General features: G+C 38.9%; 2 protein-coding genes across 3 annotated transcripts in view; both read left to right on the top strand.

The window, feature by feature from the left end:
• The window catches only part of dpf1 (double PHD fingers 1), a 47192-nt gene extending 42638 nt beyond the window's left edge, over positions 1 to 4554 (top strand). For both annotated transcript variants that reach the window (XM_061781219.1, XM_061781217.1), the window contains exon 12: positions 702 to 4554. In XM_061781219.1, coding sequence (XP_061637203.1) covers positions 702 to 772 — 71 coding nt within the window. In that variant the 3' untranslated portion in view covers positions 773 to 4554. The remainder of the gene's footprint in view (positions 1 to 701) is intronic.
• An 8371-nt stretch (positions 4555 to 12925) lies between these two features.
• Positions 12926 to 15355, top strand: si:dkey-243k1.3 (endonuclease domain-containing 1 protein-like). The gene is made up of 6 exons (XM_061783122.1): positions 12926 to 12937; positions 13023 to 13109; positions 13211 to 13311; positions 13543 to 13657; positions 14177 to 14333; positions 14935 to 15355. Exons 2-6 carry the CDS (start codon positions 13032 to 13034, stop codon positions 15324 to 15326), a joined length of 843 nt encoding a protein of 280 aa, XP_061639106.1. The 5' UTR covers positions 12926 to 12937; positions 13023 to 13031; the 3' UTR covers positions 15327 to 15355.
• The last annotated feature ends 111 nt before the right edge of the window (positions 15356 to 15466 follow it).

Genomic DNA, 15466 nt, shown 5'->3' with positions numbered 1-15466 from the left:
CACCACAAACTATACCACAATAATGAACATTGTTAACTTGGTATAGCACCACAAAACTGTGTCAACAAAAGCTGAGCATTATCTTTTTAAGGACATGTTTTTATATAGTCTGTGCTTGTTTACCCATGCAATGTTCAGTGAGCAGATGTATTTTATTTTCATTTTACACATTACTGAAATTTAGCAGGTTCATTTTCTTCAGTTGCCTTGTAGGGCACATTCATAGGCTTATCGTACTGGATGAGGATTTTGAATGCTGTTGTCATGGAAATAAGTAGTACAAATTTACAGTAGTCTGTTTCCATGGCGTTACTTAGCTGATTACAGAAGCAGTGTCACTATAGTGCAACACTTGCCGTCTGAAATGTTGTGGCTGCACATCTTTTATTTTTGATTACACACAGTATTATAAGGTTAGGATTCAGCAGTCATTAATGAAGTCTCACTTAATAAAACTCCTATTTTACATATGCTGCACAGTTGGTTCTGACTTAATGTCACAAATCCCAAACCCATACTAACCTACTTGTCAAATCCCTTCCACCCGCTAACCACAGGCCCAAATGTGATGCTGTGACATCAAACTTTAATTTACAGCATTACTTAACACTCTGAATGAGGGATTAATCCACAAGGCTTTACAATAGCAATGATTGAACTCATGATTGGTGTGTGTGTGTGTGTGTGTGTGTGTGTTTCAGGAAGCTGGAGCTGTCATCTGTGTTTGAGACAACTGAAGGAGAAGGCCTCAGCCTACATCACCCTCAATTAATCTGGAGAGCTAGCTCTGCGTGCCTCATCTTCTTGGCCCTTCACCCTGTCCCAAACATTCCCTCTGTTGCCCTCTGTCTCTCTGTCTGAGCCTCGACTGCCCTGTCGACAGGCACCGGTCCACCTCTACGTTCTGACCTTGGGACCTTTGACTCAGCACAGGATCCAGGAACTTGATCTGAACATCATTCGAGGACAGCTACGTACACTGTAACTTCCAACGTCCATTTGTCACTCACACTCGTCTGCTGTGAATGAATGTGAATGGATGACACGACTTCCACCACACACACACACACACACACACAGAAAACACACACATTCTGTCCTCCTCTGGTGCAGAAGAATTCATCAGATGGCAATAGGTTTGCTCACAAGACACACACTCCAGCCTGCCAAGGGTACTTAGAGGAATACTACTCCACTGGCTCCCCTCAAGGGCCCTCAGCAGAGCCCTAATGATCTCTGGTTGCAACTCATTCAAGTAGTGAGTGAGAATTAACAAGATGGAAAGGTGCAAAGCAGAGGACGTGGCTTGGAAGACCCTGGATAACAACGGGGCGATATCTTTCACTAATAGAAACTGTGGAAAATGAACGCTTACGGCTGACGCTGCAGTGAACTTCTTCAGTAAGATCTTGCTTCCCCGAGCAGTTTCCAATAATTGTACAGAATTCAGAATCATTCTAAACTCTTGCAGACAATTTCTAGTGTGGAGCTCAAACCACTTTACCCCATAAATGATTTCACAGTGGATTATGAAGGCCTATATTGTCCAGTTAATATCAACATGTGAAAGAAGAGAGTGGATCTTCTCAAATCAGCTGTCTCTGATAAAACACTGTATTTGGGGTGTGAAATGACTGTTTAGACTTAGGAACTCTCCAAACATCTTCCACTTCTGTGAGACAATGACTGTGAAGCCAACACATCACCACGTGCTTGTGTATTGTCAGTGTGTTGCGAATGTACGGTTGTTGTGTGGATAACGCAGTTTGTCTGGCTTTTTTAATGATTCTTTTTTATTATTATTACGTTTCATCTGCATGTCTTAATTTTGATTGCTTGGGAAATGTTTATAATTGAACTGGAGAAGAAAGCACACTTAAATCGCAATAATGTCTTTGTGATAAGAGCTGTTTTGGCCAAATTAGCCGTGTTTTAAACTGTGTGTGTGCGCGTGTGTGTGTGTGTGTGCGTGTGTGTGTGTGTGCGCGCGCGTTCATGCGTGCGCGCACTTGCGTGTGCAGTCGTTGTAGCTGGCGCCACACTCAGTGGGAGCTTCTGTATGTGAGTCGTTGAGTATGAGGGAGGTAATTTGAATGTGAGGAAAACCAACATTTTCCTGTTCAAGCATTCCGGCAATGATGCAGGTGACACAAAGTAATTGTTTTAACCAGGAAATGTCACAAGTTAATGCTCAAGTACTACTTATGTGCAAAACCAAATTCAAATGGCTGAGTCTTGGAGTTCTCACTGTGATACACATCGTCTACCAGCCATTCCATAAACAACTCTTAAGCGAGACGTGTTTATTTTTAATTATATGTGGTCTTATTCCTCTGCCTCTTTATTCTTTTTTACAACACCCTCAATAGGAGCTCAAACTGCGGAATGAACATCAGTTTGATAAACAGTTTTTGTCTTCATTATTCAATTTACTCTGCCTAAAATAATGGCATGACATGATCAAATATTTAATTGGACTGTATTTATTAATAGCAACCACTCCTATAACTTAAGTCTATTTGTTTGCAAGCTCATTATGACCAGCTGTATTTTTGTGTCACACTCATTTGCACCGTTGACACATGTACAGTAGCATAACATAACATATACATCTTTGGGCGCGGTGATCAAAGTTCCAGCGAAGCCTCATGTCATTCGTTTCTCTCTGTCTCTGCACAATAAACCACCAAAACCAGCATGTACATATGTGTCACTCAACCAGAGCAAAAAAAAAACAATGTTTCATTGAAGATACAAACTAGTTTATATTTTGAGGGAGTCTACTATTGAGGAAAAATAATATCCTGAGACAACATGTCTGGTTAACATTAAAGATAATGCAGAATATAATTTAGGAGGATGATTTTAACCAGTGAGGATGCATCATTCCAATAATCTTTTGTCTTTGAGATGCAAGATGTCTTTTTAAAAGAGAGGGAAATATAATTTTTAATGTACAGTACTGTGGAAAAGTCTTAATCCATCATTAGATTTGTCGTTTTAGCAATGCTGTAATCAGCGTGTAGAACTCAGATGTCACTCAGTACAGCACAGACTGCCACCAAAGTCAACAAAAGTAACAAATAACAACAAGGAACGATCAGTGATGAGCGCCTTACTAGTGTTTTGTTTTTGCGTCTGTTCATTAGTTAGGTAATTTCCGGGTTTGTGGGGAATGAAGAACCAATCGGCAGTGCCACTATCATTCTAGGGGGCTGCATTGATGCCATACAGACTCAAATGGTGAAAATGCAATCCTGTATCTGCACCTTTATAGAGTTTTGTTTTGTTTTGCATAATCCAGTATCTGTCCTACTTGTACTTTGTCAAATTAACTGCTATGAGAAAGGTTTAAAAAAAAAAAAGGCAACAAAAATGGTAGAGACTTTTGCACTGTACTGTATGTGATGGCCAAAGTAATTTTGTTTACATGAATGACCCCTTAAATGTTTCAAATTTCACATTTGATAGTCAATGATGGGTTAGTTGTTAACAAGCAGAGACAAAACTATAACCCTATTATAATTATCTGCATTCTTTGGTCTTTCTTTTCCCACACTCTTGGTCCATTTGATCTCTCACTGCGCTTCATCTGAAATTAGCAGGAACGAGTACAAAAGCGTTGCGTACAGTATTTTGTTAAAACATTTCCAGCAACCACACCTCCGCAAAAAGAGGCTTCCATTAAACGCAAACGTGGCCATCAAGCTGTGCTGAAAATGCTTTCATGTTGCCATGAAAACAATGTTCTGCCATCATGTCCGAGGGATTTGGGCAAATGGATTTGTACATTTTTGGAGGAAACTTTTTTGTTTTTACCTTTATATCATGCTAATTGTACTTTTGTTGGAAATCCTACTAAATTCTCTGAGCACAGGCTGTCATAATGTCCTGGTTAAATCCACTAAGCAGTCATCTGGGTTGTGAAATCTTCATTTGAGTGGAAAGAGCTGACTGATTGTTTGATTGATAAGAGATGTAATGTTTGCATTTTTCGGATGGATGAAGATGATGGTAACTGAAAAGCCTTTAAAATGAAAGCTTTCCTGGCACTTAATGATAGAGTCATTTGTGATTGTACTATGTGAGAAGGATAAGGCAGCCATTTTGTAATATGGGCATCATGTTATTGTAAATTGAAACTTAAAGCATCCTGCTACCCACTTTAAAAATGTGGGCTGGCAAGGTCAGAGAGTTGATGCTTTTTCGGCCATTCTCGGCTTCTCTTGTAAATTCTCATTCTGTGATTTTGCTTGCACTTTTTAATTTTTCCACCAAAAAGAAGATAATTGTCAGAACTGTACGTATGCGTGTGAGCGAGTGCACTTATTATTTTTGTATCATTTTCCCCCAATCTGATTGTCTTCTGTAAATAACCCCAGATGAAAAGTTTTAATTTGTCTTTTCTAACTCGAGCGGAAGATACAATCTTCTTAGACACTTTTTATTCTCATGCTGTCGTCACTGCAATCATTGTCTGTAAATTCAACATTCTCCCTTTTTTCTTCCCTTGACTCAGTTTTTTTCCATTAAAATGATGAGACTGAAAAATAATGTCTTTGTGTTGTCCATTTGTGTTTTTGTATGCATGTGTTTATTTTTTTGTGCTCAGACTCGGAGCATATAAATGTAAGTTATACAGTTTGGGAAAATTATAATTGTAGGCAAACAGATGACCATCTTTTCATCTAATAGGTACTAAAATGCCCAAAAACATTTGGTGGCTCCACATTGCTTTCTTCTTCCCCGTGCCATGGACAAGTGACCATTCCAGTGTACCCCGCTTCTTGCCTAAAGTCAGTTTGGATAGGCTCCAGCTCATCCACAACATTAATGACAACAAACAGTATAGAAAACGGATGGATGGACATTCATTTGTCTTTCCAAATTTGTCCAAAGGTATCTGAGTAACCATTAATTATGTCCAAAAACAACGGCTCAAAAATATGTACCGTGGAAGTGTTCTTGTCTATTGCTAACCTGAAATCCTATAAAAGGTCAACATCAGGGCCTGCAATTGACTCTTGAAAACCACTGCAGAAGAGAACATGCTTTGCTATTCAGCGCAGGTCCACTTTTTGCTCTTTGTGTACTCCTGCAGACGAGACATTCATCACAGTGCCTGTGTTGGCCAGACCTGACAGCAGCAGGGTGTAGTTGAGCTGATCAACCATTTCCTTTTCCCCTTCTCTGCCTCTTTCCACTAGTCAAACACCAAAATGCTTCCTTGAGGAAATATAAGTATTTAAAATATGAAATAGGCTTTGAAAACATGCTTAAATACTTCCTCCATTCAATATTTGGCCGGACTCCAACTTTTCTAAAACCTTCCAAGCTCAAACAGCCCCCTGCCACCAGCTCCAAAACCTCAGAAAACCCCATGCCTGAGTGAATGCAGCACATTCACGTGCCTACACACACGAACACACACTCACACACACACACACACAGACAAGCATGCACGCGCACACACAGCCTTAAGCCACCATATTCAGCTTCATCATGCTGACCTCAGTTTCCCTTTGATAACTATGAAAATATTTGTGCGACCGTGTGTGCGTGTGTGTGCGTGCGTGTGTGTGTGTGTGTGCTGTGTGTGATTTACCAGCCAATTACCACATCTCCCAGACAGACTGTGACCGCCAATCCTTTGCCAACCAATCAGAGAGGGGCAATGCGGTGCTAGGCTGGGAGGTGGTTTCTATGGAAACCAGGAGGCCTGTTTGCATGGTGGCTGATGGAGGAGTGATGGATTACTGTAATGGGATGGTCTTGGGCAGGGGGTGGTGACAGGGGAAGGTGAGGATGGAGAAAGAAAAAAGAAAGGAAGGAAGAGAGGAATTTATAAATAACGAGGGGAGAGGCAGTGTGGTGAAAGAGTAAGACTCATACATAAGTATATTGAAAATGAATACATCTGAAATGAAATGACTTAAAAATGAAAAATGAATGAGGCTAGACAATGAGAGAAATGGATAGAGGAGGGGTTTGTATTTCAGTTTGTAGATTGGTGGGTGCGTTTGGGAGCGGGATTTCATCAGTTTGGGATGGAAATCTTACTCTTTCCTCTGTCTGTCTCCAGATTTCTGTCAAGCCATCTGCCTTCAGTGGAGTCGGAGAAGCTATTGCATAAAAATTGAAAGACAAAACCAAATAAATTCAATACCATGATTTTGATTTTTTTTTTTAATAATTCTCTTTGAATTGCATATTTGATAATGGTGAGAAAATCTGGAAATAATCATATGGTTTTAAAACTAGGCTACTGTAGCTATTAATAGCCTTGCATTAAAGCAAGTAAATTGTGTTTTATCGCATACTTTCTGGATGAGGAAGCTTTGCTGTATACATTGATTTATTAATTTCACATAATTTGAATGAAGAATGATTCTTTTTGATCGCGAGCAATACAGTAGCATGTCCACCATTCAAATGTACAGTACTTCTGTGGAAACACTGAAAGCAAGAAAATGGTATCTACAATCATGCAGCTTTTACGTGAAAAACAAGTTTTGAGTTTTAAATAAATTCTGCATGCATCTTAATGATCAAGATAAAATTGAAAATCACTGCCAGAGGTATTACAGAGTTTCTCAATTGTTTTGACGGATTTTTTTAAAAAACTGAAATTACAACTCTTAATAAACATGGACTAATCTCCAAACCACCAGAACTTGACTAATAAGGGAGGAATTCCATGCATCTCAGCTGGCCAGTCAAACAATATGTTTAGTTAGTTGTCCATGTAGATGGATATATATATAACATGTACGTGTATATACTGTACATCACCGGCACGCCTAATAGGTGGAATAGGCGAATGCCGTGGCTTCTACAGGATCGTGTCACAAAATGGGGGGAAAATGCACCTTTAATATACTGTTGTTCAACTAAAACTAGTTATTACAATGCTGACATACATTTAGATGTAAAGCAATGCCCAATTAATATTACAACAAATGACAAAATATGAGCAATTTTCAAGAGAGCATGACTTGTTTTTGAAGGAATGTTTACTGCCATATAGCTACAAAATATTTCAAAATTTATCATCACAGTAAATTACTGCATTGGTCGCTGTAAACACATGAAAATGTTGACGTGTATGACATTTCTAAATTTCATTTCATACTTTACGTTGTTGTTCATTTAACATTTATGGGTATAAATGCAGGGGCGGCACGGTGGCCGACTGGTTAGAGCGACAGCCTCACAGTTCTGAGGACCTGGGTTCAATCCCCGGCCCCGCCTGTGTGGAGTTTGCATGTTCTCCCCGTGCCTGCGTGGGTTTTCTCCGGGCACTCCGGTTTCCTCCCACATCCCAAAAACATGCATTAATTGGAGACTCTAAATTACCCGTAGGCATGCCTGTGTGAGTGCGAATGGTTGTTTGTTTCTATGTGCCCTGCGATTGGCTGGCAACCAGTTCAGGGTGTACCCCGCCTCCTGCCCGATGACAGCTGGGATAGGCTCCAGCATGCCCGCGACCCTAGTGAGGAAAAGCGGCTCAGAAAATGGATGGATGGATGGGTATAAATGCACTTTTTGTGTTATAATTGGTGGACATTTTTTTTTATTATCACGCGAATATATGTTGTGAGCAATTTTGTGACTGACCTGACTTCGCATTGCGTAAATCAAGTAATGGCTTGACTTGACATGCTTTAAATGTAGTCAGGATGGCTTTTCTTAATTTTTGCCACAATAACTTGGGACTTGAAGCTTGCAACTCTCATATTGTGACTTACTCCTACCTCTGCAAATAGCTCCCCTGCCTCCAATTATTTAGCACTGTGTATTTGCTTGATAAATTGCTCCTGAGCGATTAGCCTCAGCATGGTATGCTAATCAGTAAATAACCAGTTTTATATTTCTATATTGCACCATGGAGGTGTCTTAACTATCATTTGTGGAGACTAAACCAACTCAGTCGATGTCTCGATTGGCCTCGCCTACTCTACTAACATGCATATAAGAATAATATATATATATATATATATATTTATATATAGAGAGAGAGAGAACGAGATAGAGAGAGAGAGAGAGAGAGAGAGAGAGAGAGAGAGAGAGAGAGAGAGAGAGAGAGAGAGGGTACCTGGCAAACCTCTGTCCTTAGAGTCCTTAAAAGCGGGTGCTGACCACTCAGTGAGCAGCCTGCGCTTTAGGTCAGCGGTTAGTACACTCGACTCTCAACCTGAGAGATGCTGGACCCATAGGTTTGAGCCTTAATTGAGGAGAATCGCGTCGGATAATCACTGTCACATATACATGTTTACACAGAGAGTATATATCCCTGCTGTCAGGTGGAAACCTCCTATCTCCACGTTTGGTCAATTTTATATATATATATAATTTTTTTTAAATCAATAGTATTGCTCAGTCCCCAAGTGGGTCTGCTATTTTTTATAAACTACTGACCAACTAAAAGTGTTGAAAATGGCTTGCTCTCCTGATGATGCAATGTTACTGTAATGGCTCAATAAACATGCCAGTTTTCTTTGGTTGGTTTTGGTGATGCCGAGAACCTCTCTCTCTCTCTCTCTCTCTCTCTCTCTCTCTCTCTCTCTCTCTCTCTCTCTCTCTCTCTCTCTCTCTCTCTCTCTCTCTCTCTATATATATATATATATATATATATATATATATATAAATAAACGAGTCATACTGTACAAATATGTACATACTGTACAAAAACAAAACTGCAAGTGAGCATTGCAATTATTTTTGGAAGTTTAGTTTAATGTTATGTTTTAGTTTTCTGTGGTAGCTAAATAAGGTAACCAAAGTATAGTACAGATATTAAACCATTTTCAGTATGAGGCTTTGCAATTTCATACTACTGCAAACTGCAGCCACAATAATGAAACTTGTTCAATTAATAATTCTTGTTAAATCCTAAATAAAACTGAGCATGATGTAATGTTTATAAAACTCTTGTAATGGAACACATTCATTTGTGCACATTCTCCTCACAAAGTCTTTAGTTGGTAAATTATTGAGTGAAATGTGAGCTTTGTCTCAACTGAAGTTAATCAAATCAAATAAACATTCCATGCTAATTAATGGTTTGTTGGAATTTCACATTTGTGGCTTAAGTGTGAGGGCCGTGTGAATTGACGGTTTCTTTAAGATATTGAGTAACTTTATTTTTTCCCCTGTTATATATAATGCTTTGTGAAACCAAACCCTCAAATCTGATCAAAATATAAATATATATATTTTGATAACACAGCCCAACAGACTGGATCATGAATTTGTGAAGTACATTTTTCGGGTTGAGGAGGACTTGAATAACAAGCAGGTGAAGTGGAAAAACACAATTCAACACTGCAACCTAGAGGCAGACTTAAGCAACATCAACTTTCTTTCCCTCAAGCAAAAAAAGCATTTCACAGTGCATGCATGCACTGCCTGCATGTATGGGTTAACATTATTAAAGCCAAGTAACCACAATTCACCAGGAACTATTGATTAGGACAAATAAGTTACATTAGAAAATACAATATTTATTTCATTTTTCTTTCTTAGAATTTTGTCCCTCTATGCTTTCAGTATCCGACAATAAAGTTTTATCATTCAAACTAATTGCCATGGATTTACACTTTATTATCTGCCTGCCCTTTCTTGTTTATTGTGTTAACACATGGAAAACAATTGCAATCAAAACAATATGGATCATTAAACATTTGATTTATTCCGCGTCCTTAATCGTAAAACAGTCACAACATCATGTCCTGTTGCTTAATGTCTCACAGTCAGATTTATGCTGAGTAGTAAATTTGAAAAATGAATACAGAGCAGAGTAATGGGAAAATGCAAGGCTGATTACATAAAGCCTGGTTTACTTTGTGTTTGTTTTGTCTCACCTCCAAGGCTCTGTTTGGCTTCATTTCAGATCATCATTATTCAACCTTCAGTTGGTACTTTTAATTCGAACGACCGTCACCAACTGAATACATTCAACTTGACTGATACTGGAGGGAGAGTAAAAGAGTGCTGACGACCGTGTCAACATCCACAGGTGAAAACTGAATGTGTGGGCATGAAGGAATTTGGGTGCTTTGGTTTGGGTGGCGGCCTTGGGTTCCTTGCTCAATGGTACTTCACCAATCAGGATGCAGACTAGCATCTCTCCAACAATGAGTTGCAGTTGATTTTGTCCATAGCAAGGCTCGAATCATACCGATATCTGTAACCGTGATATTATTATAAGCATTTGAGGTGTACTTCATGCAGCTCAATTGCTGACAAGTCAGTCCTACTACTAAAAACAGCAAATGTAGTAGCAATTCTATCAGAATAATCACGTATAAGGATAAAATATACATTTGCTTGGTTGAAGAGCAATCATGAATACACAAGGGGATAAGAGACATTGCACTTACGAGTGAACAACCAACTGGTTTCCTCTTTTAGATAATGAACAGTATTTTTCTTAAATTCACACCGTGCATATAGCAAGAAACTGCATTTACTTGTCTTCGAACATTCCTAGTGAGGCAATTTCAAACACAAATATAAATAGATTTCAGTTTAAACTTGGCATTTCTTGTGAATATCAAAAACATAAGGCATTAATTTAAAAAGGAGGAGCACAACTTTGTCATCTTGTTATACTGGTACAATTTTATCCAACTGGGGTATCTCAGTCGGAACACTAGGGGGCACTATGTAAAATTATTACGTCAAAAAGAGGCAAAGAAAAGGACACGAAGGAGAATGTAGTTTCATGTCGAATAGATGGTAGCTGTGTGTTGATCAATTGGTAAATAAAGTGAATAAAAAACAAATACAGTACAAGACTGACTCTTGCGAACACTACACTGACTAAACCAGCACCGTGTAACTATTTGCGTGATCGCTCACAAAGCTAGCTGCTAATGCTAACGAAAACAAGCATACGGGACATCAAGCCGCGCGATTCCTACAATGCAACGTGAATTTTTTTTTTTCTTGCAATAATTAACGTCCTTTTTGTTACATTAAATGTCATTGTCATTTCTGTGTATGTTCACAGCGGTTCTTGGAATGTATACCTTATTTAGCTGTCCCATTTATTGTTGTTTTATGTTGTACTGTTTTTGTTTTTAATGAAACCATTACTTTTGGTAGTGTGTGAAAGAATGACGTCTTGGTCAATTTCTGACTGTCCTCTGTTACATGACAACAACAACAACAACAAAAATTAAAAGTAGTTCTGTGAGACGCTTTGACTCAGTAAATAATCATTAAGACCTTCAGCAATACGTACGTTGACACTTACCATGTCGTATTGTAGTAAAACACTAAGTTGCACACAAAGAAAAATGGAAAGCGAAGCCACAAAGTATTGGTTTCTCAGTGCTTTGGTCAAGTCAATGCATTCAAGTCCAAGTGAAGTCACGAGTCATTGGTGTTCAAGTCCAAGTCGAGTTGCATATTGTCAAGTCTAAAGTCATCAAATTCATATGACTCGACTCTGACTCAAGTCCAAGTCATGTGACTCTAGTCCTCACCTCTGATTCTGACAAAGTTGTCATCTGTACATAAAACTTAAAAAAGGAAGATAGAAATAAGATAACATATCTAATGTTATGGTTGATTGCACAGTCTATAGTAAACACGGTAGAGACGAAACAGCAGCTAAAGCAAGCCGCACAAGCGTGGCTGAACTAGACAACAGGAGAACAAATGCCAGATGGCCAGATGACCCTCACATGCCGACCAACTCGCTGCAACAACAAAAATGTGTTTTATTTGGGAAAAACCTTTTTGTTGTTGTTTTGTTAGCTTGTTTATTTATTTATTTTATTTTTTTTGCTACTTTGATCTGATAATAATGTTTAGATTTGGTGAAGCAGCATGTTGCTCGTGACTCAAGGTTGTTTTGTACTCCCCATTCCAAGTCACTGTGAACAATTGTACGCTTGGGGTGACAAGGCGACATGTTTAGTGTGTGTGGCAGCAGCTGCTGTGTTACTCAGAAATCATGTTATACTTCCTTCTTTCTATTTTCTATGTGCAACCTGTCCTTCTCTTTCAAGAAAAAAAACTAAAAGACAGCTCTTGTTATGAGAAAATATTGCCACCCTAATTAAAAAAGAAAAAAAGAAAGATGACTTTTTCCAATACCAGAATTGACAAACTAACAATCATTAAAAAGAAACACGGTGGTCCATTACAGAACGTTAAGTACATGGGCAATATACAGTATATGTTTACAAAACCTTTGATGACAGTAGAAAAGTATAAATAGCCTTTTGCAAGGTTTTCTTTTTTTTAAAAGTCAGTTTATGTAAATGTAAGTTCAAGTAAGGGCAAGAGTTTTGAGCGATGTTAGCATGCACCACCTGCGCTGCGATCGTGGGAAGAACAACATGTGACGATAACCTAGAGGTGCCATGTGCAAATTTGTAAGTAAAGCTTCCAAATGCACTTGTTATGAATGTTTTTATTCCACTCTGACACATCTGTTTCAGTACTACATGACTGAAATATTATGTCATCACCCAACAGTGTAAAACCTCCATTGAATTATCAGCTAGCCTGAAAAGGTTTTGCATAAGAGGCTCTCAATATATTAGGCAATAAATTATTCATTTTAAACCATCTAAATAATAAGAAAAACTTTAATTTTGTAATGCCATAATAATTTTCACTGTTGTCATATACAGCTATTAAATACTTATGAGTTGTGACACAAATATACTATATCATACCTCAACCATAACTGCAAAAACATGATTAAAATATTTATATAATAATATTTTCTTTATATGAAGCTAGTTGGAATTCATGTCCCCCTAATGTTAGGTTCAGCGAACACACACAAAGCCACACTACAGCCTCACATGTTGGCTTAAGTTGAGATAAACAAGGTTAGCAAAGGTGAAAGGTGACGTGAAGTCATATATATATATGTAAGACTCTCGCTCTCCTCGGTGCACACTGTGGCAGCGTGGTGAGTGGAAATACACGCACAAACCAGCACAGTAAAAAAAATATTGGCTGAATCTTTCTCATGTTTTCTCATGTTTCACTCCCAGAAACTCAAAATGGATACCTTGGCAACTCTGTGCACTCTTCTGTTGCTCCTATTGTTTGTTCATGCAGACCTTGTGGAACAATTTGAGGTTTGTTTCCTGTATACATTTCTGGAAAATGAAGCATTTAACTACATACTTTAAACAGATTTGTGCTCCCTGTAATTGTCTGCATCCATGTTTTGCCCCAGAATGTGCCCGAATGCTTGAAGTATTTCTACAAAAGCAAAGTACCAGGATGGGGGGCTTCAACACCTGGAACTGCTCGTCTCTGTCAGCGATTTGCCAACCGGTAAAAAGTTTTGGGACAGTTCACCATTTCTGTTCTACCTTCACCCAAATGTGTTTGTCGGTGATGAGGTAATGGCCTGGACAAGTTCTTCCACACCAAACTCATCCAAAATAAGTTGGTTCTATATTTTGGAGACAACTTCTCTTTAAAACCATAAGCAAGTCTGTCCAAATTCTTGACTGGTACTGTATGTAAAAAATATATTGGTGACAACTAACTTTACACTTCCAGGTACCACTTTGCCACACTGTATGACACAAACCATCGTATAGCAGTTTACTCAGCATACGTGTTCCAGCCTAGCAATGGCGGTGGTCGGGAGAGAAGGTGGTTTGTAGAGCCTCAGGTTGGTACCACGTTGAAAAATGTGCTGTAAATAAAATATTTATCTTTTAATAATACCAACACATGGTTTTAGTACAGCGAATGCAGAGGTCTCCAACCCTTTTGCAACTGCAACTCGGAAAAGCTATCAGATGGATATACACACCTCTGAAATAACAAATGTTCCTTAAATTATGTTATTGTTAATAATCAATTATATTTATCAACGTGAAGACTGTTCACGTGAATGATTTCTCACATGAATGCTCAACAATAATTTTACGAGGGAGGCAAAAGAGACTGTAAATATTAATATGCAACACTTTATTTCTACAAATCTCTATAAACATTTTCAAACGGTCACTTCTACAACATTCCTAGCAAATCACAAAGTCCCATCACTGGTGAGCCATTTTTTTAACAGGCCTGCAGGCAATTCATGTGGTCCTTGGGGGCACCATGTTGATGACCCTACAGCTAATGAATGTTGAATTGTTTGGAGTGTCATTTGCCTAAAGAGGACTTTCTGATGTTCTTCGAGCTGGTAAATACAGCATGGCAAGCAGAGATGAAGGATGGTTACTGGCTGGGGAGAGACCACCCTGGGATCTACCTGGGGGAGAGACAGGCTCTCAATGAGGACTACACACACTCTGGCTTTGACCGAGGTCACCTCAATCCCAATGGACACCATGCAGGTAAGCAAACTCAAATAACATTGATGTAAAGAAGCATCTATTTTTTTCAGCATCCCCAATAGAAACCAACAATATATTTAGTACCTTATGACGTAATTGCTGCTGTCATCCATCCATTTTCTGTACCGCTTGTAACATGCAAATACTCAGAACCTCTCGACAGTGAGGCAGACGTGTTAAGCAGTGGCGGTTCGAAGTGCCTGGACAATGTGCCTCGACCTCCCTTTGGTCGACCTTCCTAAATTACAATGCAGTACTGTCGTTAAGATTTGTATTGTACTACATTGTGTCAATGTAATAGGGCATCAAGTGTTGACTTCAACTACTTATTCTTAGTCCCTGGTCAGGCTTTAGACTACAAGGAAAGAATGAACTCAATACAATAAAAATACAACTAATACAATTAATAAATACCATGAATAAATAAATACAGTGAAGCACTTTAGAACTTATAATGTGTCTGGGTGCATGTTTAATTGGTGTAGAACTGCCACTGGGGCGAAGCACGCTAATATAATACAGTATATTTGCTGGATTAGGTAATTGTCTTCTCAGCATTAATTGCTCCCGCTTTTTTTATTCCTCTCCACTCGTCTGCCAGTTCCTGGCCGCAATGCCACTTTCACCCTCACCAACGTGGTTCCTCAGAACCCCAAACTAAACCAGAAAGCATGGAGAATCCACGAGTCTCAGCTTAATGATCTTTTCCGCGAAAAATGCTCTAAGGCCTACGTTTTGGTGGGGGCAGTCCCTTCGGCGGGCAATTGGATTGTCAAGAACAATGTGAGGCGTGTCAACATCCCAGACTACCTGTGGAATGCTTACTGCTGTGTGGACAACAATGACAGGCCCATTCAAGGGGGCGCCGCTGCAGCCAGGAACACAGAGGACAACTGGGTCGAGAAACTCTCATTGAATGAGTTTGAAGAGTTCCTGCAGCAGTTTTCAAATCATCCAGTAGGAGAGCTTTTCGACAATAGCTGCAAAAGTTGATTCGATGATTTATATTTGATGGATTATACCAAAGATGAATGCAAATTGTAAGGAAATATTTTTGTAAAACGGCAAAACGTAATGGTTTATCATTCCCTTTTACAGTCTTGAGGCTGTGCATCAACTTAATAACAAATGAA

The sequence above is a fragment of the Phyllopteryx taeniolatus genome, chromosome 8 (assembly GCF_024500385.1).
Source record: "Phyllopteryx taeniolatus isolate TA_2022b chromosome 8, UOR_Ptae_1.2, whole genome shotgun sequence".
In the NCBI taxonomy this organism is placed as follows: Eukaryota; Metazoa; Chordata; class Actinopteri; order Syngnathiformes; family Syngnathidae; genus Phyllopteryx; species Phyllopteryx taeniolatus.
Note: the sequence above shows the minus strand (reverse complement) of the source record. Positions and strands in the feature narration are given on the sequence as shown.